The 23,163-nt window shown below is 43.8% G+C and overlaps 1 protein-coding gene across 1 annotated transcript; it reads left to right on the top strand.

The window, feature by feature from the left end:
- The first annotated feature begins 1,514 nt into the window (after window positions 1-1,514).
- yju2 (YJU2 splicing factor homolog) lies at window positions 1,515-22,913 on the top strand. Its single transcript, XM_080213013.1, has 8 exons — window positions 1,515-1,586; window positions 5,391-5,491; window positions 8,068-8,212; window positions 11,036-11,170; window positions 14,915-15,096; window positions 16,730-16,856; window positions 19,444-19,621; window positions 21,771-22,913. Exons 1-8 carry the CDS (start codon window positions 1,563-1,565, stop codon window positions 21,914-21,916), a joined length of 1,038 nt encoding a protein of 345 aa, XP_080069139.1. The 5' UTR covers window positions 1,515-1,562; the 3' UTR covers window positions 21,917-22,913.
- Window positions 22,914-23,163: the final 250 nt, after the last annotated feature.

Here is a 23,163-nt window from a genome sequence, read left to right as displayed (position 1 = left end):
AGGGGGCTGTTGAGGATGATCGTGGAGGAGGTGTTGTTGCCTATCCTTACTGACTCTGGTCTGTGAGTTAGGAAGTTCCAGGATCCAGTCATGAGGGAGGAGCCAAGGCCCAGGCCACGGAGTTTGGAGATGAGTTTCGTGGGAATGATAGTGTTGAAGGCTGAGCTGTAGTCAATAAAAAGGAGTCTGACATAGGTATCCATTTTACCTAGGTGTTTCAGGGTTGAGCGCAGAGCCAAGGTGACCCAAACACTGAGGAAAAAAATAAGAGACACTCTGACATGGAGTTGGGTGTGCCAGTGGGCAATAAGGAGTGGGATGGGGACAGGAGGTGGCAGTGTGAGGAAGGGGTTGGTGACAAAGCTGAGTGAGGTCAAAAATGGGAGGAAAGCAGTTATTAAATATACATAAGATTTAAAGGCAAAATTACAATGAAAACATTATCCCAGATGCATGCCACTTGGGCCAAAGGACAGTGGGCTCAATTAATGGGCAATAATGTAAACTATTTGATTTATTATTGTCAGATATACTGGGATACAGTGAAACTTATTGCTTTTTGCGTGCTGTACAGATAAAGCATATTGTTCTTAGAGTACATGGGGAGGAGAGGGTACAGAATAACAGATAGTCGGTCATCCTGGTTGCAGCCATTAAGTTGGTGGCATGTTGGCAAAATGTTGGCAAAAGTGACATAAAAGGTTTCTAATAGGGATCTTAGTTATGCAAATTGGCAGCCAGTCCCCAGCCCGCTACTGGGTAACTGCTCCAGCAGCGGGGAATTTTTTTGAATTTATTTATTAGTGTCACAGGAACTCTTACATTAACACTGCAATGAAGTTACTGTGAAAATCCTCTAGTCACCACACTCCAGCGCCTGTTCGGGTACACTGAGGGAGAATTTAGCATGGCCAATCCACCTAACCAGCACTTCCTTCAAAGCACCCGGAGGAAACTCATGCAGATATGGGGAGAACATGCAGACTCGAACCTGGGTCCCTGGTGCTGTGAGGCAGCAGTGCTAATTACTACGCCACCGGGCCAGGAATGTGTGGGGAACTGGACAGGAGCAACTCCCATCTCTTTACTGACCCTCCCGTATTTGTTCCTGCCAGCTGGAGGCTAGTAAAATACAGCAAGTGGCATTTTCGCCTCTGCCATCGCCTGGTATTTGTGAGGGGGTGGATATCGAGGCTGATGTTTCTGCTCAGCGGAGTTGGCAGCGAGGGAGAGAAATCCAGAGGTAACTTTTTGTGTTGACTCTCCCCGTGCAGGGGGCCAGACCTGCTGAGCACTCCCAGCACTTTTGAGTTTTTTTTTATTTCAGGTTTGCAGCATCTGCAGCATTTTAGCGCCCCAGTCTCCTGCCCAGAACCAACAGAGGCCGGAACCGGAAATGCTGCCCCCAGCTCTCCAGCCGGACCGTTTATCAGAGTGGCTTCCGTCACTGCGGTGATTGACGCGAGCTGCAGCCAATGGGAAGCAGAGAATCCGGGGCGATGGTCCAATTGGAGCGGGGCGGAGGCGGGATTTAGGCGAAGAGGAGCCGGAACGACGGGAAGATGTCGGAGCGGAAAGTGTTGAATGTGAGCGAGAAATTATATATAAATACACACATATAGGGAGAGGGAGTCGCAGTCCCGGGTATAAAGTGACCGCTTCATCTCCCCCGACTGGGCATCCCGGGCTCGGTACCCCCGCCTGAGGCTGAGGACCGACCCTGAGCAGCTTGGGTGGGGGTGGGTCAGTTTGACTCCTGGGGATCAGTGTGGCCCATGGTCAGTTTGGCCACACAGGGGTCAGTGTGGCCCATGGTCAGTTTGGCCACACAGGGGTCAGTGTGGCCCATGGTCAGTTTGGCCACACGGGTCAGTTTGACTCCTGGGGATCAGTGTGGCCCATGGTCAGTTTGGCCACACGGGTCAGTTTGACTCCTGGGGATCAGTGTGGCCCATGGTCAGTTTGGCCACACGGGTCAGTTTGACTCCTAGGGATCAGTGTGGCCCATGGTCAGTTTGACTCCTGGGGGTCAGTGTGGCCCATGGTCAGTTTGGCCACACAGGGGTCAGTGTGGCCCATGGTCAGTTTGGCCACACAGGGGTCAGTGTGGCCCATGGTCAGTTTGGCCACACAGGGGTCAGTTTGACTCCTGGGGATCAGTGTGGCCCATGGTCAGTTTGGCTCCTGGGGATCAGTGTGGCCCATGGTCAGTTTGGCCACACAGGGGTCAGTTTGGCTAAGAACATAGAACGGTACAAGCCCTTCGCCCTCAGTGTTGTGCCAGGCTTTCTCCGAAACCAAGATCAAGCTATCCCACTCCCTATCATTCTGGTTTGCTCTATGTGTCTATCCAATAACTGCTTGAAAGTTCCTAAAGGGTCCGACTCCACTATCACAGCAGACAGTCTATTCCATACCCCAACCACTCTCTGAGTAAAGAACCTACCTCAGACATCCCTCCAAATCTCCCACCATGAACCTTATAGTTATGCCCCCTAGTAACAGCTACATCCACCCAAGGTAATAGTCTCTGAACATCCACTCTTTCTAACCCCCTTATCATCTTATAAACCTCTATTAGGTCGCCTCTCATCTTCCTCCGCTCTAAACCTTTCCTCATAAGACCTACCCTCCAAACCAGGCAGCATCCTGGTAAATCTCCTCTGCACTCTCTCCAGTATGTCCACATCCTTCTTATAGTGAGGTGACCAGAACTGCACACAATATTCCAGATGTGGTCTCACCAAGGTCCTGTACTGGTGCAGCATAACCCCATGGCTCTTAAACTCAAAGCTCCTGTTAATAAACTCTAACACACTATAGGCCTTCTTCACGGCTGTTCTTGAGTGGCTCTTGGGGATCAGTGTCGCCCAGGGTCAGTTTGGCCCTGAGGTGACTTTAGCTTAAGTAACACTCTGTTTCAGTGTGTGATAATGTAAGGCTCAGTGCAAGATTTGAGTGTCAAATTTCAGCTTGTTTAACATTCGGGCCAATTGCTTGATGTAATATCTCCATTGGCTCCCAGATACAGTGTGCCACAACCTGTCCCAGCACCCTGGCATTGTTACCAGCCTCGTTCCTCTTTCTCTAAGCAGAGACTTTAGCAAATGAGCATGCCTTTATAACTGAGGCCCCTTTCAAGCTCCAATTAGCTTTCCTGAAAGAAATCATAAGAGTTTTGTCTGGATACTTGGTCACTCATACTCCCCGAATCACTGCTTGAAACAGAGTGAATGATCATTCATCTCATTTGTTTATATTTACCTTGCTGTGGTCTAATCTCAATTCTAATGTTACAGAAGTGCTTCATTGAGCATATTAAATACTCTGAATGCTGATAATTTTTAATGGAAGATACTTGCAATCTCCAGTGAGGTTTGTGTTTTTGTGATGTGGAGATGCCAGCGTTGGACTGGAGAAGTCGCTGAACACTAGGTTAAGATCCAACAGATTTTTCTGGAATCACAAGCTTTTGGAGTGCTGCTCCTTCCTCAGGTGAGTCACCTGACGAAGGAGCGAAATTCTGAAAATTCGTGATTCCAAATAAACCTGTTGGACTTTAACTTGGGGTTTGATGTTTCTGTAAGTGCTTGTTCTAGAAATGCAGGCATTGCACTCAAATAACGATAAGCCTCCTTCATCCTTGAGACCAAAGTCCTGCCTTCACACTGAGGATAGCCTCTGTCTTGTTGTGTGGCACTGCACTGTGCTAAGTGAGGTAGATTCAGTACAAAAGGAGCAGTGTAAAACTGGATATCCATGCAGCACTGTGGACCGTCAGGAGTAGCAGAATTGTATTCAGCCAAAATCTGAAATCATAGGGCCCAGTGTACAGTTACCATCAAGCCAGGGATTAACCCTGATTTAGTGAAGAACACAGGGGGACATGCCATGAGCAGCACCCAGGCATACCTAACAAACAAGGTTTCAACCTGGTGAAGCTGCAACATAGGACTACTTACATGCAAAACAGTGGAAGCAGCGTAAAAGAGAATATTTATAGACTCCCTACAGTGCAGAAGAGGCCATTCAGCCCGTTGAGTCGGCACCAACTCTCTGACAGAGTATCTTACATAGGCCTTCTCCTTCTGCCCTATCTCTGTAACCTCATACATTTACCATGGCTAATCCACCTAATCTGCAAATTCTGGGACACTAAGTGGCTGTTTAGCATGGCCAATCCACCTAACCTGCACACCTTTGGACAAAGCTAAGCAATCAACGAATCAGATCAAAATTCTACAGTCCTGCTGCATTGAGTCCTGAATGGCGGTTAAATACTCACTGGAGCAATATCACCAACCTCAAATTTGGGGGAGCCCAGCACAAAAGACGAGGCTGAAGCATTTGCAACAATCTTCAGCTATAAGTGCTGAATGCAATAGTTTAAAAAAGCACAAAATGCTAAAGATCGCCAATAAAAACAAAACCTTCAGGAATAGGCCATTCAATCCCTGTGTCTGTCTGTCCCTCTAATCTGGAAAGTCATGACTGATCATCTACATCAGCTCCACTTTGCTACCCTATCCCCAAACTCCGTGATTCTCTCCATGCCCCAAAATCTATCCTTCTTGAATATACTCGACGACTGAGTGTCCAACCTTGTAGGATGGAGAACTTCAAAGATTCACCTTACAGTTATAAGTGATGCCCCTTCACGTCCAGTAAGTCTGGAGAAATCTGCAAAATGTTTGTCTAATGCAGTCAAGAGAATTTTTCTGCCTCCCACGCATGTCAAGGTTGCTGAGGTACCGTGCTGAAGATCCAGTTGATAACTCGATGCATATTGGTGTTCGGTACTAAGACCCACTGGCCTGTTTGGCTCATACTGGGGATGTCCCTGAGAAGGTATTTCAAACTAATGACAAGATCTGTTTGTATTCATGGTAATCTGCACCCACTGAACTGGATTAGCTTTACCAATTTTGTTATTCTTGAGTGAATGATCAAGGGTCAAAATTCACATACAGGGCAAATGAGCTGGTCTTCTGAGTTATATACGGTTATTTCACCTCTGATTCTGAACTCAAATCTGCTCCAAACCAATAAACATCTTCTGGCTGGAAGAGCTCTGTGTAAAATGAGTTTAAGCAGCCTCAGGTCCAATTCCTAATACATATTGATTGAATGTACAAAACTGTTATTAATTTAGTACTCATCAGAAGAGTCAATCAACAGGCTAAAGGCTGGAAATGATAAAAGGTAATGCTGCTGCAGTGGTGTCCTGAGGTTTGGACAGAGTGGAGGGATTTGGTCTGTATCTAAACCAAATGCTAGAAGCTGTTGTTAGGTTCCAGCATCCATCATCTTGTTCAGTATCTGAAAACATCAAGAAACTGTTTCACTTCTGAAATAGTCCCTATTTACTGTGTTTCTTTTCTGTCCACCAGAAATATTACCCACCGGACTTTGATCCGTCAAAGATTCCAAAACTCAAACTTCCCAAAGATCGACAGTATGTGGTCAGATTAATGGCTCCTTTCAACATGAGGTAGGTGCAGCAACTCTTCAATATTTCACCTGTTGATCAGTATTGAACTCATTTTGTAATTCCAAAGCATCTGTTTGTAACTCAAATTTATGGAAGAATCGAATAATCCAAAGTGGAGTTTATTATTAAAATTCAGACGCGATTGCCTGATGTAACATCTACAGTAGTTTGCAGATATTGTAACCCACATTCTGTTCTAGTAGCTTATGATTGTTACCAGATTTGCTTTAAATTCCCTCCCTTTCTCTCTCTCTCTCTTTCTCTGTCTAAGGAGAGGCTTTATCTGGGTGTCTGGTCTCTCCCTTGCCTGGTTTTTAGTTTCTCAACTCCATGACCCAGTTCTTTCTTTTGTTTGTTATTTATTCAGTGACATAACAGTCACTGAGCTTCAAAGTAGTTCAATACTTTCAGAGGTGTCACAGAGATGCAACAAGGTGATATGTCAATGCTTTTATTTCCCGTTATTTCAAAGCTGTGGAAGTCTTCATGCCCCTTAGCCTTTCTTTCCCTCATTTCAATCTGAAGCTTGCTATATCCTAACCACTACTTCTTGAGTGGGTGCTTTTCAGCTGGTTTTATGTTGGAGCAAATGCAGCTGTAAGTGCCTTCCTGTTGGAAGCAATTGTCTGAACAGCATGTACATGTGTCCTTAAATCAATACAAAAACCTAACAAAGGAGCGTGATAATGTACCATATCAATTGACAGTAATATTTGCATCCACTTTAAGCTGACATTGTGCACTCAATTAGCTGTTGAAAGTAAAACTTACTAATATTTGAACCATCAATAAGAACAATGGTGCTTCCCCTGACAACCTTAACACATCACAAGGCTGAGTTGACTGACCAGCCAACCTGGGCTTGATGACAACATATACAAAAACTGACTGATCTTCCCCTCCCACCCCCTACTTTTTATTCTAGTGTCAAATATACACCCCTTGTATATTCCATCTTTCATAAAGACAAGATGGAATCTGTTGGAGCAAAGCTTTTTTCAAAGTATCGCAATACTAAAGAGAATTACACATTGTAATTCTAACTACATAATCCACAGATTATGATCTGAATCAGAATGGATTCATGGGTCCACCACCATGTTTTGTAGCTACACAGGTCAATGAATAATTCTTGGCATTGTTTGCAGATAAGCCCAGTATCCTGGCCAACATTCTTCCCAAAACCAACACAAAAAAAAAGATTTGTATCGTCATTCATCTCACCTATTGATAGCGTCTTGCTGATGTGGGGTATCTGGTACATTTGCTTGCATCACAGCTGACAATGCACTTTGCCAATAAACATGATATAACTGTCACAATTAATGGCTTTCGTGCCTATTTAATTGTAGTTTGCAAAGGAACTTGTTTTTCACTATCTCTCGGGGCCTGACCTTTCTAGAATAGGGATCACACCACGAAGCATTAGCTGCAATTCGGATAAAAAGACTTCCAACAGTTGCTTTTTCCCTATAATTCAAGGATTAGTATACGATACTCTGACCAGCCAACATGATTGAAATGCCAGGGTCAAGCTCCGGATGTCTTCTGAGTACAATATCAAAGACTGCAGCCGTTTGACAAGATTGCTTGGAGGTGATGATTGCCTCCACTCTTTGAAGTCTAAAGGGTTAAAAATATTTCTGCTGATATTTGATCGATTAAATGCAACAGAATAACTTTTCACAACAACTGTTTGTGTTGTAAAAAATGATGACTGGGGTGATTTGATGAAGTTTGTAAAACAATGAAGTGATACAAGTGTGTTTAAGTGGACTGGTTGTTTCAAGTGCAATTTGTTTGGGGAAACTGGAGTCAAGCTTACAAGTTATGGAAAGGCAAAACCAGGTTTGGTAAGTTTTATTCCGAGTGAGAAATGGAACTGTGGGACAGATTGGCAACTTGTGTCGTGAATGCTGACTCACTGTATTCCTTTTAAGACAAAGCTGGACCTATTTGTAGTTAGGGAGAAGATCACCATGTGCCAGATTTAGGAATGGTGTAACGTAAATTGGGGCCAACATGTTCTTGGGAATAGTTTTGATCACCTACAGAGGCTGGAGAGAGAAATTTTCAGCTTTTTAATTCCCAAACTGACTTGTGTGGTCCGCTCCTTTGCTTTCCGTACAGCAGACACATGGGGACACCAAACCGTTTTTTAAGTTTATTTATTAGTGTCACAAGTGGGCTTACATTAACGCTACAATGAAGTTGCTTTGAAAATCCCCTTGTCGCCATGCTCAAGTACCTGTTCTGCAAGTTCTCCTCCAAGCCACATGCCATCCTGACTTGGAAATCCCTTCCTAACAGCGTTGTGGGTGTACCTATACCACATGGACTGCAGAGGTTCAAACAAATGGCTCACCACCATCTTCTTGGGGCAATTAAGGATGGGCAATAAATGTTGGCCTAGCCAGCAACGCCCATGTCCCAGGAACAAATAACTTTTTAAAATACAGCAGGTGACATGTTGCTGGTGGAAAACGAGTGTCTATATTGTGATGCATGGAACCAACTACATAAACCAGTGAATCTTTTCTTGTTTTTCATTTTCATGTGTTTTTCTGTTGTGCCAGGTGTAAGACATGTGGAGAATACATATACAAAGGCAAGAAGTTCAACGCACGTAAGGAAACTGTGCAGAATGAAGTCTACCTGGGTCTGCCCATCTTCCGCTTCTACATCAAGTGTACCAGGTGTCTGGCTGAAATCACATTTAAAGTAAATATGTCTGCATTCCATGATTCATTTGTGTATAGTTCCCACCCCTGGGTTATGTCTATATGATCACTTCAGCCAGGAAAGTTAGAAATGTAACTTTCTGCAGTATTACAGTGAATATTACGTCATATTATCACCTCTCTACCGCCCCTTCGCCTGATGGCATTGATTTTATATAGAACATAGAACATTACAGCGCAGTACAGGCCCTTCGGCCCTCGATGTTGCGCCGATCAGTGGAACCAATCTAATGACCCTCTAACCTAAACTATTCCAATGTTATCCATATGCCTATCCACTGACCAGACCCTTACTACCCTCTGAGTAAAGAACCTACCTCTGACATCCGTCCTATAATTACCACCCCTTAATTTAAAGCTATGTCCCCTTGTGTTAGCCATCACCATCCGAGGTAAAAGGCTCTCACTGTCCACCCTATCCAATCCTTTGATCATCTTGTATGCCTCAATCAGGTCACCTCGTAACCTTCTTCTCGCCAATGAAAATAACTTCAAGTCCCTCAGCCTTTCCTCATAAGACCTTCCCACCATACCAGGCAACATCCTGGTAAACCTCCTCTGCACCCTTTCCAACGCCTCCACATCTTTCTTATAATGCGGCGACCAGAACTGTACGCAACACTCCAAGTGCGGCCGCACCAGAGTTTTGTACAGTTGCAACATGACATCATGGCTCCGAAATTCAATCCCTCTATTTTAGCTGGGGTATGTTTGCACAGGCATATTATCTATCATAAGATGGCACTGCTTCACATGAGCCGAGGTGATGGTGTTCCTCAGTGTATTTTAACTAAGGATGTCTTTCACAGTCGACTCTAATCCTGCAGCAGGAAAACCTGGCTGGTTTTGTTCTTCACAAAGTGACATGGCCAGTTGCAGCATCTGATCTGCTCCCTGGCTATGCAGTAATTGTGCAATTTAACAGAGGGTTAGTTCAGGACCCCACTGGATGGTGCATTTACCTAGAGAGACTGGAAATGGGTGGCTGACTGCAGAAGGTGGCAAATATTGCACATGTGCGCTAGGCTGAGTTAATGCCTAAGACACATTATTGGAGAAGATTATAGGAAGTTTTAGCCAATATCCTTAACTAAACTGGAGTGATTAATGAGATATTGTAAAGGGCACCCCATTCTGTTGAGATAGTACTTTACTTGAACTGGCTGCTTGATGAGGACAACATAGATCAACAAAAAATGTCAATTACTCTTTTTTCATTCCGAAATTATATTTTATTCATACAAATTTGTAAAAGCGCATTATAAAACATTTCAAATTGAATATTACAGAAAGTGCAGGCAAATTTAATTATTTTCCATGCAACATGTTCCACTCAGAGGTGCCTCAATACAATTGCAATACTTTGATATTTGCAATATGCATTCCATGTCACTTAAACAGCCCATTTCCAGCTAGCTCCTCAGTGTTCTATGGCTGAAGACTTTTAGACAGCAACCTTTCACAGGGGATTTTCACAGTATCTTCATTGCAGTGTTAATGTAAGTCTGTTTGTGACACAAATAAATGAACTTTCCCCAGTGTGCCTCTGTGTTGGCTGCCCCAAGCTTTAGTGCATCCCTCAGCATGCAGTCCTGGACTTTGGAATGTATGAATCTGCAACATTTGGTCAAGGCCAACTCATTCCCCAAGAAGACTAGTAAGTTTCGAGCTGACCGAAAGTGCACCTTTCACCGATCCAATGGTCCTCTCACCATAGTTAAAGTTTATTTATTAGTCACAAGTAAGGCTTACATTGCACTGCAATGAAGCTACTGTGAAATTCTCTTAGTAGCCACACTTCGGTGCCTGTTTGGGTCAATGTGCCTAACCAGCACGTCTTTCATACACCCACAGTGACTCAAGCCAGGAATTGAACCCAGGTGCTAACCATGCAGTTGATATTTCGCTCAGTGTACGAGCCTGGGATCAGCTCATAGAATACAGAGCCCTGTGCCAGGGAGCTGCTCAAGATGAACCTTGTCAAAAACCACCTCATTTGTTTTCAGGAGGTGAATAATAGCCTCTTTCCCACCACAGCCACCTTAGTGGCAACATATGTCGGGGCTAACACACGGAAGTGTAAGGAGGATCTGATGGAGTGGTCCTTTCTCACCACTAGGCAAGTCACATTAGCTCATATAATTGGAGCCTGAAAGAACATTGTTTTCTAAGCAGCCAGTAATGATCAGTTATTATAGCTTGGTAATCCTCCTGAAACTCAGCTTGTAAAATGTGTTTAGCCATCAGTTTAACTCACCAGTTATTAAGCTAAATGCAGATAATTGACTTCACGTAAAATTGAGTCCGAAAACTGCAGTTTATTTTGGTGTCTTTAAATGTACCAGACTGACTGTGACTTTGTAGAGTTGAGGTTGTGCTGGTGAGTTATTTTTATTTCAGCCCAGTGTTTGGTGCCATTTTCATCACAATACCCAGTGTCACAGGAGAGAGATGCTGCAGGTTCAATCTGAGTTCCTTTAGGACACTCGTAATGCCACAGGGGGTGGGCGCGAGAGAGAGAGAGGGAGAACGAGGACCCGGGTTCAATCTCTGGCTTGGGTCACTGTCTGCACAAAGTCTGCACGTTCTCCCGGTTTCCTCCGGGTGTTCCGGTTTCCTTCCACAGTCTGAAAGATGGGCTGGTTAGGTGCAGTGGCCGTGCTAAATTATCCCTCAGTGTACCCGAACAGGTGCCAAACTAAGCTTGTTGCAGGATCCTCCTCCTGTTTGGACCAGGAGGAGAATGTATTTGGTTTGACGTGTGTCCATTTAATTCATTGCTGCCATGTGTCTGACCTTGTAGACTGACCCTGAGAACACAGACTATGTGATGGAACACGGCGCGACACGCAACTTTCAAGCGGAGAAGCTGCTGGAGGAGCAGGAGAAACAAATGCAGAAAGAGCGGGAGGATGAAGAGCTGAACAACCCAATGAAGGTATAACTACTTACAGCATGGAGACAGTCCATTGAGCTCAGCAAGCCCATGTTGCTGTTAATGGTCCACACTATGATCTAGAGTCAGAGTGTCATACGGTGCAGAAACAGGCCCTTCAGCCCACCCTGTCTACGCTGATCACCAAATGCCAGTCTATACTAATCCCATTTGCCAGCACATGGTCCGTAGCCCGCCATGTCTTGGCAACTCAAGTGCTCACACGGATGCTTTGTAAATGTTACGAGAGTCCCTGCCTCCACCACCCTCTTCAGGCAGAGTGTTCCATTTTTCACCATCCTCCGATCTCCTCTACTCCAATTACTCCTCACCTTAAATCTGTGTCCTCTGCTCTGACACCTCCGCCATGAGGTAAAGGTTCCTAAGATCTACCCTATCAATGCCTCTCATTTTGTATACCTCTATCAGATCCTCCCTCAGCTTCCTCTGCTCCGGGGTAAACAAACCCAGCCTACCCAGTCTCTCCTCATAGCTGAAACTTTCCATTCCATGTAACACCTGGTGAATCTCCTTGCACCCTTTCCAGTGCAATCGTTTCCTTCCGATGGCCAGTGACAATTTAAATATCTCTTCCAAGGTTCCTGCAATCTCTTCCCTTGCCTCCCATAGCAGCTTGATATGCATTTCATCAGGCTCTGGGGATTCATACACCTTTATGCTCACCACAACATCTAATACTTCCTCCTCATTAATCTCAGCTGCTCAACAACTTACCTTCCAAGTGAAATCTTCAGCTACAATGTCTTTCTCCTTCATGGACACAGATGAAAAATATAAATTTAAGACCTTGCCCACGTCCTCTAGTTCCACACACACATTGCCCCTTTGGTCTCTAATGGGCCCCACCCTTTCCATGGCCATTGTTTTGCTCTTAATAAACTTATAAAATTCATTGGGGTTCTCCTTAATCTTATCTGCCAATGATATTTCATGGCTCCTCTTTGCCCCCTTAATTTTTTTAAGCACCTCCCTACACTTTCTATTCTCTTGAAGGACCCCTGTTTTCTTGCTCTATACCTACCATAAGGTTCCTTTTTTTTAATCAAACCCAAGATATCCCTTGACATCGAGGTCTCCCTGGATTTGCCACCCTTTCCCTTCACTTTTAGAGGAACATGTTGGCCCTGAACACTCATTATTTAACCTTCAAGAGAGTCCCATTTTCTAAATGCAGATTTACCTGCAAGTAGCTGCTCTCCCAGTCTACGTTTGCCAGATTCTGTCTAATGAAATTGAAATCAGTCTTCCTCCAAACTCATCAACATATCTTTCTATTCCTTTGTCCCGCCTCTTCCTGATTCAGGCAGGTTGCCTTAGGTCTGTGTGGGGCCGTGGGATTAGAGCCTAATTAAAATGTTGCTGTTAAAGCTCCTCTTTGAAGATCTGGAAAGTAAGTACTTGGTTCCATATTTTTCAAGCAGATTTTGAAACAATCCAGGCACCATAATGAAGTTTTTATTGTTCAGGGTTAAGGGCAGCAGGTATCGATGGGATGTGAAAATGGTTAGGTCGGAACATCATGATTAGAAATACTTGCTATCTGAAAGCTAAAGGCGCTGTTCAGAACAAAGCAATGATATGTTCCCCTCCCACATCCCCTATCCCTTTTCCCCTCCCAACATCTTCATCTATGGCAGCTTATCCTCTCATTTTAGCTTCTCTGCCGTTTAACTGTTTACCCCTTTTATTCTCTCTGTGGGCCATTAGCAGCCTTTTCCTCTTGTTTCTGTGGCTATGACTCATCTTTCATTCCCTCACCCTGCAGCATAAATATCTCCCACTTGCTATGCCTTTTAGCTTTGACAAAGGGTCATCTGGACTCAAAACATCAGCTCTTTTCTCTCCTTACACATGCTGCCAGACCTGCTGAAATTTTCCAGCATTTTTTCTTTTGATTTCCGATTCCAGCATCCACAGTAATTTGCTTTTATCCAATGATATGACCTGTGCCAAGTGTCTTTAGGAACCAGAGAGGACTATTCAACCCCACAAACTTGTTCAGTTAGAATACGGCCAATGTCTATCTTAACTCAATCTGCCCATCCTGGTTCTGTAGCTCTTAATACCCCTGTCTAGCAAAAAGCTAGCGATCTCATTTTCAGTTGTTCTTAACAGTTTTTGAGGGGAGAAAGTTCAAGGTTTCCATTACACGTCGTGAAGGTTCTTTCTGAAATGCAGGGATATAATTTTAAGCTTGTGTCCCTTTGTTCTGGTCTTCTGCATTACAAAAATGACTACTTCAGAAGTATTTAATTGGCTGTAAAAGCCTTTGGGAAATCGCGAAGTAATGAAAGACTATGTAAGTGCACCTATTTCTTTCCCCAGAGAAAATTATCTTTCTTTCTCTGTCCACTCTATCAAATCCTTCAATCATCTTAAAAACCTCAATTAGATCTGTCTATATGCAGGGGAGCCACAAGTCTAATCTATTAGCATTCAGAGCAGAAATCAATATGTCTAGATACTGATGACATCAAGGAATATGGGGATAACATAGAAAAGTAGTATTGAGTGGATGATCAGACATGGTGTAGTTGAATGATGGAGCAAGCTTTTTGGGCTGAATAGTCCACTCCTGCTCCTATGTTCCTCCCCACACCAATGTAGCCCTTCCAGCCCCAGTATCATTCTAGTGAATCTGCACTGCATTCCAAAGCTAACATGTGCTTTCTGGGCTGCGGTGCCCAGAACTGAATGCAGAACGAGCTTTATATCACAAAATTACAGATTTGTTACGGCACAGAAGCAGGCCTTTTGGCCTATTGTATCTGCACTGGATCTCCAAATGAGCTTATTCAAGTAGTTATCCAATACAAATACAAATTTCACCCCTTTGTACTCCAGTCCCATTAATTAGTTTGTCATTTTTGCAGAAAGTCTTTTTCGACATTGGAGGTCTTTCCATTTCTTCCTGTGATTATTAATCAGAATCGTGGAATCCTACAGTGCAGAAAGAGGCCATTTGGCCCATCGAGTCTGTTTCGATCACAATCCAGCCTAGCCCTATCGCTGTAATGAGCTAGTCCCCCTGACCGTAAGGCGTAATTGAGCCTGGCCAATCAACCTAACTCACACATCTTTGGACTGTGGGGGGAAACCGAAGCACCCGAGGAAACTCACGCAGACACGGGGAGAACATGCAACCACACAAACCAGGAATCGTACACAGGTCCCTAGCGCTGTGAGGCAACAGTGTGCCACCTTGCCATCCCAGACATAGTGAGCAGGATTTGAACCTGCGCTGGGTGACCCCCTTATATTTCTAGTCAATCAGCTTAACCACAAGGCGACGACTACACTATCTGTAACCAATGCCAGAAGGCACAGACATTCTTTCCCAGCAATCCTAAAGGTACTGACCCTTTCTGAAAATCCACACGTATCTTCCAGTAGCACATCCAAGAGTCTTCCTTCATGTCTGAACCTAGAGAGAAAATGCTGGGAGACTACTCTATCAATAGTCAACAGTGCTGACGTATTCACTATCGAGTTCATACTATTCAGCAAAGGTCACTGGATAATATACAAGAGCGAGGAACCTGCTTGACTGACTTTTCTCCTTATTAAATAGTGACTTGAATTGTAATAGCTTAATCTGTGCACTTGAAGAGATCAACAGAGTTTAGGGAGAGTAGATGACTCCACCTTGGTCTGTGCAATATGGTATTTGCAAGCTTTGAGTGGCCCCAGCACTCATGGTCTTCTATGTCTTTATCCTTTTTAAAGGTTCTGGAGAACAGGACTAAAGATTCCAAGATGGAAATGGAGGTTTTGGAAAACCTGCAGGAACTAAAGGAGTTGAATCAGCGACAAGCAAATGTGGACTTTGAGAGTATGTTACTGGAGTATCAGAAATATGAAGAGGACCGCAAACGACAACAAGAGGAGGACGATGAGCGAGAGATGAAGTAGGTCAAACTCTTAAAATGCAGAATAGTCCCATTTCTAGTAATAATGAGTATGAGCATTAAGTAGCATAAAGAAGGTGGATTCTGAGGAAAGCCTTGTGCGAAGTCAGTGGTTACAGCCAGAGTGATGTGGGAGCATCACCGATGGGGTGAGATAGAGATTCTGGGGGAAAAATATCAATAATTCCTTTCCATTTGCAATCCAGTCTTTTTGGAATGTATAAGTTAGGATTCCACACTTTGTGGTGGAATAGCCCCTGACACTTGCTCCCTATATACAAACATAATGTTTTCCACAAAAGTACTGGGATGGAATGATATCCCTGCACGAGTTGGAGGAGAGTAATCGAGTACAGCCATTATTAACTTCCACCTCCAAAGAATCTTTTAATCACCTTTTCTCCTGTTATTTCAAAATGAAGCACATGACTTTCTTGTTTTTTTTAATGTGGCAATTTATATCAGTAACATCGACACAACTCATTTAGCACCAGACCCTGTGTGTGTTTCATGTTCTGCTCCCTCTGTTCCAATATCTGATGTGGTAATGACCGGTGTGGTTCAGGCAAACAAGTGCCAGGCAATGACCATCGCCAACAAGAGAGGATCTAACAATTGTCCCTTGACATTCATTGGCATTACTGAATCCCCTACAACAACATCCTGTGTGTTACTATTGACCAGAAACAGAACTGGACAAGCCATGTAAATACTGTGGCTGCAGGAACAAGTCAAAAGGCTAGGAATCTTGCTGCGAGTATCTCACCTCCTGATTTCCCCAAAGCCTGTCCGCCAGCTATAAAATACTCTCCACTTGAGTGCAGCTTCAACAACACTGAAGAAGCTTGGCACCATCCAGAAAAAAGCAGGTCACTTGATTGCTACTACTTCCACAAACACTCAATTCTTCCACCACTGACAAATAGTGGCAGCCATATGTATCATCTACAAGGTGCACCGTAGGAACTTACCAAGATTCCTTAGGCAGCACCTTCCAAACCCACAACCACTACCATCCAGAAGGACAAGGGTAGCAAGTACCTGGGAACACCACTGCCTGAAGATTCTCCTCCAAATCAGTTGCCATCCTGACTTGGAAATATATTGCAGTTCCTTCACTGTTGCTGGGTCAAAAACCTGGAATTCCCTCACTAACAGCACTGGGGACGTTCCTGTACCTTTGGAACTGCAGCTCACCACAACTTTCTGAAGGGCAGCTAGGGGTGGGCAATAAATACTGGTCTGGCTAGTAATACCAACGTCCTGTAAATGAATTTTTAAAAAGGTTTTGCACGTGCCCTGCTTTCACTATGGTACAACTACAAACTATTCACAAGTGCTTGAGTGAAGCTGAAAATGGAACAGTTTTTAGAACAAGCTTGAAAACTCTCACTTTGGGGTCTTTGCAAAAAGTTACACCACAAACGTTGCTACTTTGTGGTTTTCCAGAAGTTTGGAATCCAGTCAAAATTTCATTTCCTCTTCTATCCTTCCTTTCCTCTTGACACTGCCTTCTCTTCCTCCCTTTGTTCTCCTCCCCCATCCCTAATCAAGCATACATATCGGTGGAGAGTTCACTTGCCAGGAATAGGTTCCCTGTGAGGATTCATCTCACCTGTTTCTATCCTGACAGATCCATGCTGGAAAGTGCCCATGCGAAGAGAATTATAGAAGACTCGGACTCTGATGAGGAAGTCCAGAAACCACCCTGTAAACTCAAACCCCAAGTCCATCGGAAACCCACGGATATACTTAATGAGGTAGGATACCGAGTCCATTCCAAGTGCTTGAAAATTAAGGAATTGGACTTCATACATTGTCACATTTCCAGAAGACCATTCAGCCCATCTTGCCTCAAGATATCCAGGAAAAGTGTCCAGTTGCCCTCATCTTTGCCCCACCCAGAAGTCCCTTCATTTTTTGCTCACTCTGTGTGAAGAACATTTGGTCACCCAATCTAAATTCCCCAGTTCGCCTGAATCTTATTGTCACAGCTTGGTATTGTTCAACTTTTCTAAGTTACCTGTCAGTTTTCTCAAGACACCTTCTCTCCGTCGCCAACGTTTCATCACTATTCCAGTCTTTCCATATATGGCAGTGATCCTCTGAGACTAGCTTTGTGACCTTGAGCTACTTCCAGAGATTTGTTTCTACAAATGATATTGGTTTCAAGTAAAACAACGTTTTCTGTCCCATGTGACAGTGGCAGCTCTCTAACTACACAGAGTGATTAAGTCTTTCTAATTCCAAAGATGTGCAGGTTAGGTTGATTGGCCATGCTAACTTGACCCTAGTGTCAGGGGATTAGCAGGCTAAATGTATGGGGTTATGGGAGTAGGGCTTGGGTGGGATTGTGGTCAGTATAGACTCAATGGGCTGAATGGCCTCCCTCTGCACTGTAGGGATTCTATGATTCCAGTTTGTAGCTGAGTCAGTTCAAGCAGAAAGGTTCCCAGTGTCTTTGCTGTTTAGTGCTGACCTCAGCCATAGCTGTGAGGTCAGGTTGGCTATGATTGGCCTCAGAACTCCTTGGTTAGGGAGAGAAAACAATCGGCCATGGTTTTTATTCCTGAGAGCCACCCAGGAATCCCAACCGGCAGTATGCATACCTGGATAAAGCATTAAAATAGCTAGGGATGGCACAGTGCTGCCTCATAGCTTCAGGGACTCTGGTTCAGTTCCGGCAAGGGCTGACTGTGGAGTTTGCGCATTCTCCTTGTATCTGCATTGATTTCCTCCGGGTGCTCCGGTTTCCTCCCGCACTCCAAAGATGTGCAGGTTAGGTTGATCGGCCATGCTAAATTGCCCATTAGTGTCATGGGGGTTAGTAGGGTCAATACGTGGGGTTACGGGCGAGATTATTGTCAGTGCAAGCTCGCTGGGTTAAATGGCCTCCTTCTGTACTGTAAGTGGTCTGTGGTCCAGCATTGCCAGTCATAGCCATAGCTGAGGCCAGCACTAACAGCAAAGGTACCAGGACCCTTTCTGCTTAAAATGACTCAGCTACAAACTAGAATCATAGAAGCCCTGCAGTACAGAGGGGGGCCATTTGGCCCATTGAGTCTATACCGAACACAATTACACCCAGCTGTGTTAGAATAGCTTGCCAATGTTCATCACTAAATTACGTATGTGAAGGATGGTGACAGGTGCGAAGTACCAGAGGACTCGAATACAAGCAGGAAATTTTCAGCAGATTTGGCCGTATCTGAGGAGAGCAAGAAAAACAGGATTAATATTTCAGGGATTGGTCTTTCATCAAACTTTGGTCTTGGACCGACTATTTGTCCACCAAGCAGCATCACTAAAACTGATTATTTGGTCAGTATCGTACTGCTGTTTGTGGGATTTCTCATTGGGCAGTGTTCATTCTGACAAACCTGAAATGTTAACTCTGTTTCTCCCTCCACTGCTGCTGCCTGACTGGCTGTATCTTTCCAGCATTTTCTGTGTGTGGTTCAGATTCCCAGCATCCTCAGTAGTTTGCTTTTGTTCCAAAATGCCTTTATGATGATGAATCATGGGTATGTGTCTCTAAAACAGAGAATATTTCAAGAAAGAATGAAAAGAATTCTGAAAGGATGAGAGAATATGAATGAATTGTCTAACCTGTAAGTCCCTGATTAATAAGGGAAAGCAGATAGAAGAAGGGTTACTCCTGTTATCCACATGATGAGAATAAAGTTATAGTCCAAAAATTTATTTGAAATCACAAGCGTTCAGATCGCTGCTCCTTCGTGAGGTGAAGAAGCGGCACTTCGAAAGCTTATGGTTTCAAATAAACCTGTTGGACTACAACCTGGTGTCTGTCGTATGACCTCTCATCTTGTCCACCCCAGTCCAGCACCAGGCATCTCCACTTAGTTTATGACTTTATTTATTAGTTTATAATTTATTTATTAGGCACAAGCAGGCTTACATTAACACTGTAATAAAGTTATTGTGAAAATCCACCAGTTGCCACACTCCAGCTCCTGTTCGGGTACGCTGAGGGAGAATTTAGCATGGCCAGTGCATCTAACCAGCGTGTCTTTCAGACTGTGGGAGGGAACCAGAGCACCCGGAGGAAACCCATGTGGACACGGGGAGAATGTGCGAACTCCACACAGACTGTGACCCAAGCTGGGAATCGAACCCGGGTCCCTGGCGCTATGAAACAGCAGTGCTAACCACTGTGCCACCCCTATTCATGTTATGCACATACTCAGTGTGTTGAAGTGCATCCAATTTGCTAACAAAAGTGCTTTTTTTCTTACTTGGTGATTTTGCAGCCCATGTGCAAGTTAATGTGGTATTTCACATTGTTCTTTTATTCCTCTTTGTGATTTTAATTTGTCTCTACTACAGAATACTGATCGTCCGAATAAGAAACTGAAGACAGAGAGTTGGGAGAGAAGTGTGGGAAAGCTCAACGGGAATCCTCAACTGTCTGGGTTAGTAGTGAAGAAAGCACAAACCAAGAAAGCAGATTCATCAAACCTGAGCAAAGGTGACAGTAATCAGAAAGATTGCCCAACCAGCAATGGTGAGTACTGGACACACAGTTATATTGCATTAGTTGCTTTTTAATCATTTGAATCTGTTTTATTAAGAAAGTACTGTGGTTAATTTACTCCTCCAGGCACTCTTGGGCACATCAGTGATCATTTGTCAACCTGAAATGTTTACTCTGTTTCTCCCTCCACAGTTGCTGCCCGACTTGCTGTAGATGTCAGTAGCCTTCCGTTGTCTGTGAGGTTGAAAAATGTGTTTCATAGAATCCCTACAGTACAGAAGGAGGCCATTCGGCCCTTTGAGTCTGCACTGACCACAGTCCCATCCAGGCCCTATCCCCGTAGCCCCCTGACACTAAGGGGCAATTTAGCATGGCCAATCCACCTAACCCGCGCACCTTTGGACTGTGGGAAAAAACCGGAAAACCCAGAGGAAACCCACGCAAACACAGGGAGCATGTGCAAACTTCACATAGTGACCCAAGCAGGGAATTGAACCTGGGTCCCTGACACTATGGGGCAGCAGTGTTAACTACTGTGCCATCATGCCGCCCCCATTTTCCTCCAGATCATTTGTATATATTACAAACAACAAAGATCCCAGCACTGATTTCTGCGGAACACCACTAGTTACAGATCTCCGTTCTGTAAAGCATCCTTCCACCATTACTCTCTGTCTTCTATGGTCAAGCCACTTCTGTATCCGTCCAGCCACCACACCCAGATCCCTGAGACTATACCTTTTATACCAGCCTGACATGTAGGACCTTGTCCCATCTTCTATGATGCACAACCCTGACATTCTTCATGCCTGTGAGGTTTAATAAGCTGAGTAACCTCAGTTGGTAGCTTTCACTCTTAGTTATAGGATAATGGATCATTATATTTGGGAAGGACAGGAAGCTTTGAAAAGGTGGAAGGGTGACTGTTATATTAGCACATTAGAGAGTAACAACCTAAGTTCAGGAAACCCAGGTGCAGAAGCGGTTTGGGTTGAGATGAGAAATGATCCATCCTAGTATTGGTCTAGTAAACCTTCCTTGAACTGCTTCTATTGCATTTACATCTTTCCTTAAAGAAGGTGACCAATGCAATACACAATATTCCAGATGTGGTCTCACCAGTGTCCTGTAAAGCTGAAGCATGTCTCCTATCTTTTATATTCATTTCCCCTCTCAATAAATGATGCATTCTATTAGCTTTCCCAGTCACTTGCTGTACCTGCAAAATAACCTTTCATGATTCATGCCTGAGAAAAGCCACATCCCTCTGCATCTTGGAGCTCTGCAACCTCACCATTTAGACAATTTGTTTCTATTTTTTATTCTTACCAAAATGGACAATTTCACATTTGTCCACGTTTTAATCTATTTGCCAGATCTTTGACACTGATGTAACATATCCCTTTGTAACCTCCTTATGTCCAGTCTGCAATTTATTTTCTACTTCGTGTCATCAGCAGATTTGGCAACCTATTCCTAACTCATATGAGTCAAAACCTATTCTAGAAACTTGAGCACAAATCTATGCTGTCACACTAGTGTTGCATCATTGGAGGTGCTAGTTCTACCTTTTGGATAGAAAGAGTTTGCATGTTCCCTCCCAAGTGAGTGCGAAAAATCCCTGGCCCTATTCAAAGAAAAGCAAAGATTTTCAAAGAACCATAGAATCCCTACAGTGCAGAAAGAGGTCATTCAGCCCATCAGGTCACTCTCCAACAGAGCATTTTATCCAGACCCATCCCATCCCCATAACCCCACATGTTTATCTCGCTAATACCCCTAACCCGCATATCTTGACATACTAAGGGACAATTTAGCATGGCCAATCCAGCTAACCCGCATATCTTTGGAGTGTGGGAGGAAAGCGGAGCACCTGGAAGAAACTCACACAGATACGGGGAGAACATGCAGAATCTGCACAGACAGTGACCCAAGCCAGGAATTGAACCAGGGACCCTGGTGCTGTGAGGAAGCAGTGCTAACCACTATGCCAGCATAATGTTGCTCCGTCACCTTCTCAAGGGAAACTAGGGAAGGGCAATAAAGGCTGGCCATCCAGTGACACCCATGTCCCACAATTAATAAATCAACTTAACTTAAACTTTCATCAAGAGAGACAGATCAGTTACTCAGACAAGTCATTTAACAAATCTTTGTCTCTTAAATTTTCATGTTCCAGGTGCCAAGAATCAGAATTCTGTGGCGCTGCCTGCTTCAGTAGAGTCAGCAAGTGCAACACAAGCACAGAAAGCATCAGCAGCCAGTAATTCCTCCTTGAGCCTTCTGGGGGCATACTCTGACAGTGAAGGAAGCAACAGTGATTAAACCATCGCAGTGGTTTCACACAACAGTGCAGCTGTTTCAAGAACTGAACAATTCTTATTGATATCTTGATGTATTTTCCTGTGCTCTTGTAAATAGTTACATTTGTGGGTGTTTGTATAAATTTGGAACACATGGAAGTCTTTCTCCAAGGCTCTTTCTCAAGGTTTGAAATTCTTAACTTCAAAACAAATGGGAGGATGCTGTAGATTTCTGCTGTTTAATCAAACAGTGGGTTTCTACAAACTATCAGAATGGGTTACAGATGATACAGCTGTTTGCCCCCCCCCACATTCCAGTACTGAGGTCACTGATCCGATCACACAAATGCTAGGAAAAGTCAATTATTTTCTCAAACACCAGACTCTATCTCGGCTCGTACATCCACTAAGACCCCACTGACTCTCATTTTAGTAAACGATGCCTGGGATTTTTGCTTCTTTGACCTGATGGGGTGACACGGTGGCACAGTGGTTTGCACTGCTGCCTCACAGTGGCAGCGACCTGTGTTTGATACCCAGCTTGGGTCATTGTCCATGCAGAATCTGCATGTTCTCCTCATGTCTGCGTGGGTTTCCTCCGGGTGCTCCAGTTTCCTCCCACAATCCGAAAGACCTGCTGGTTAGGTGCATTGGCCATGATAAATTCTCCCTCAGTGTAGCCGAATAGGTGCCGGAGTGTGGCGCCTCAGGGATTTTCACAGTAACTTCATTGCAATGTTAATGTAAGCCTACTTGTGACACTAATAAATAAACTTTATTACAGGAGATCCCATTTTTTGAATACAGTTAGCTTTCTTGTTATGCAAAGAACTTTCTGACTTACCTTAAACCCTGTGAGAATTCCACTCCTCTGTTCTACATTGTTAATGGATATTCCATGATTACAAAATTCAGGCTACAGGCATTTTCCTACACTTCAGAGTGACTGTTCAGATATTGTATTAATTTTTAATCAAGTGCTGTATTTTTCCAATTTACAGTAAAATATTTTTTGTTTATATGACTGCGAGTGTTGATTAATGTATATTGTTTATAGGTATAATTATTCATGTGATTATAAATTGTAAAATATATAATAAACATGTATATATGCGCACAAAATTGAAACATTGATATATAATCCAATATATCACATATGCAGGTTATTGAAAGATGATAAATAGCTGTTATTCCTGCAGCTGGTGCTGTAATATGTCTTTTCAGTATTTAAAGTTGTCATGTTGCTGGACATATTTTGTGATATTTCAT

The sequence above is a fragment of the Carcharhinus amblyrhynchos genome, chromosome 26 (genome assembly GCF_965287045.1).
Source record: "Carcharhinus amblyrhynchos chromosome 26, sCarAmb.v2.hapA, whole genome shotgun sequence".
NCBI classification, from domain to species: domain Eukaryota; kingdom Metazoa; phylum Chordata; class Chondrichthyes; order Carcharhiniformes; family Carcharhinidae; genus Carcharhinus; species Carcharhinus amblyrhynchos.
Note: the sequence above shows the minus strand (reverse complement) of the source record. Positions and strands in the feature narration are given on the sequence as shown.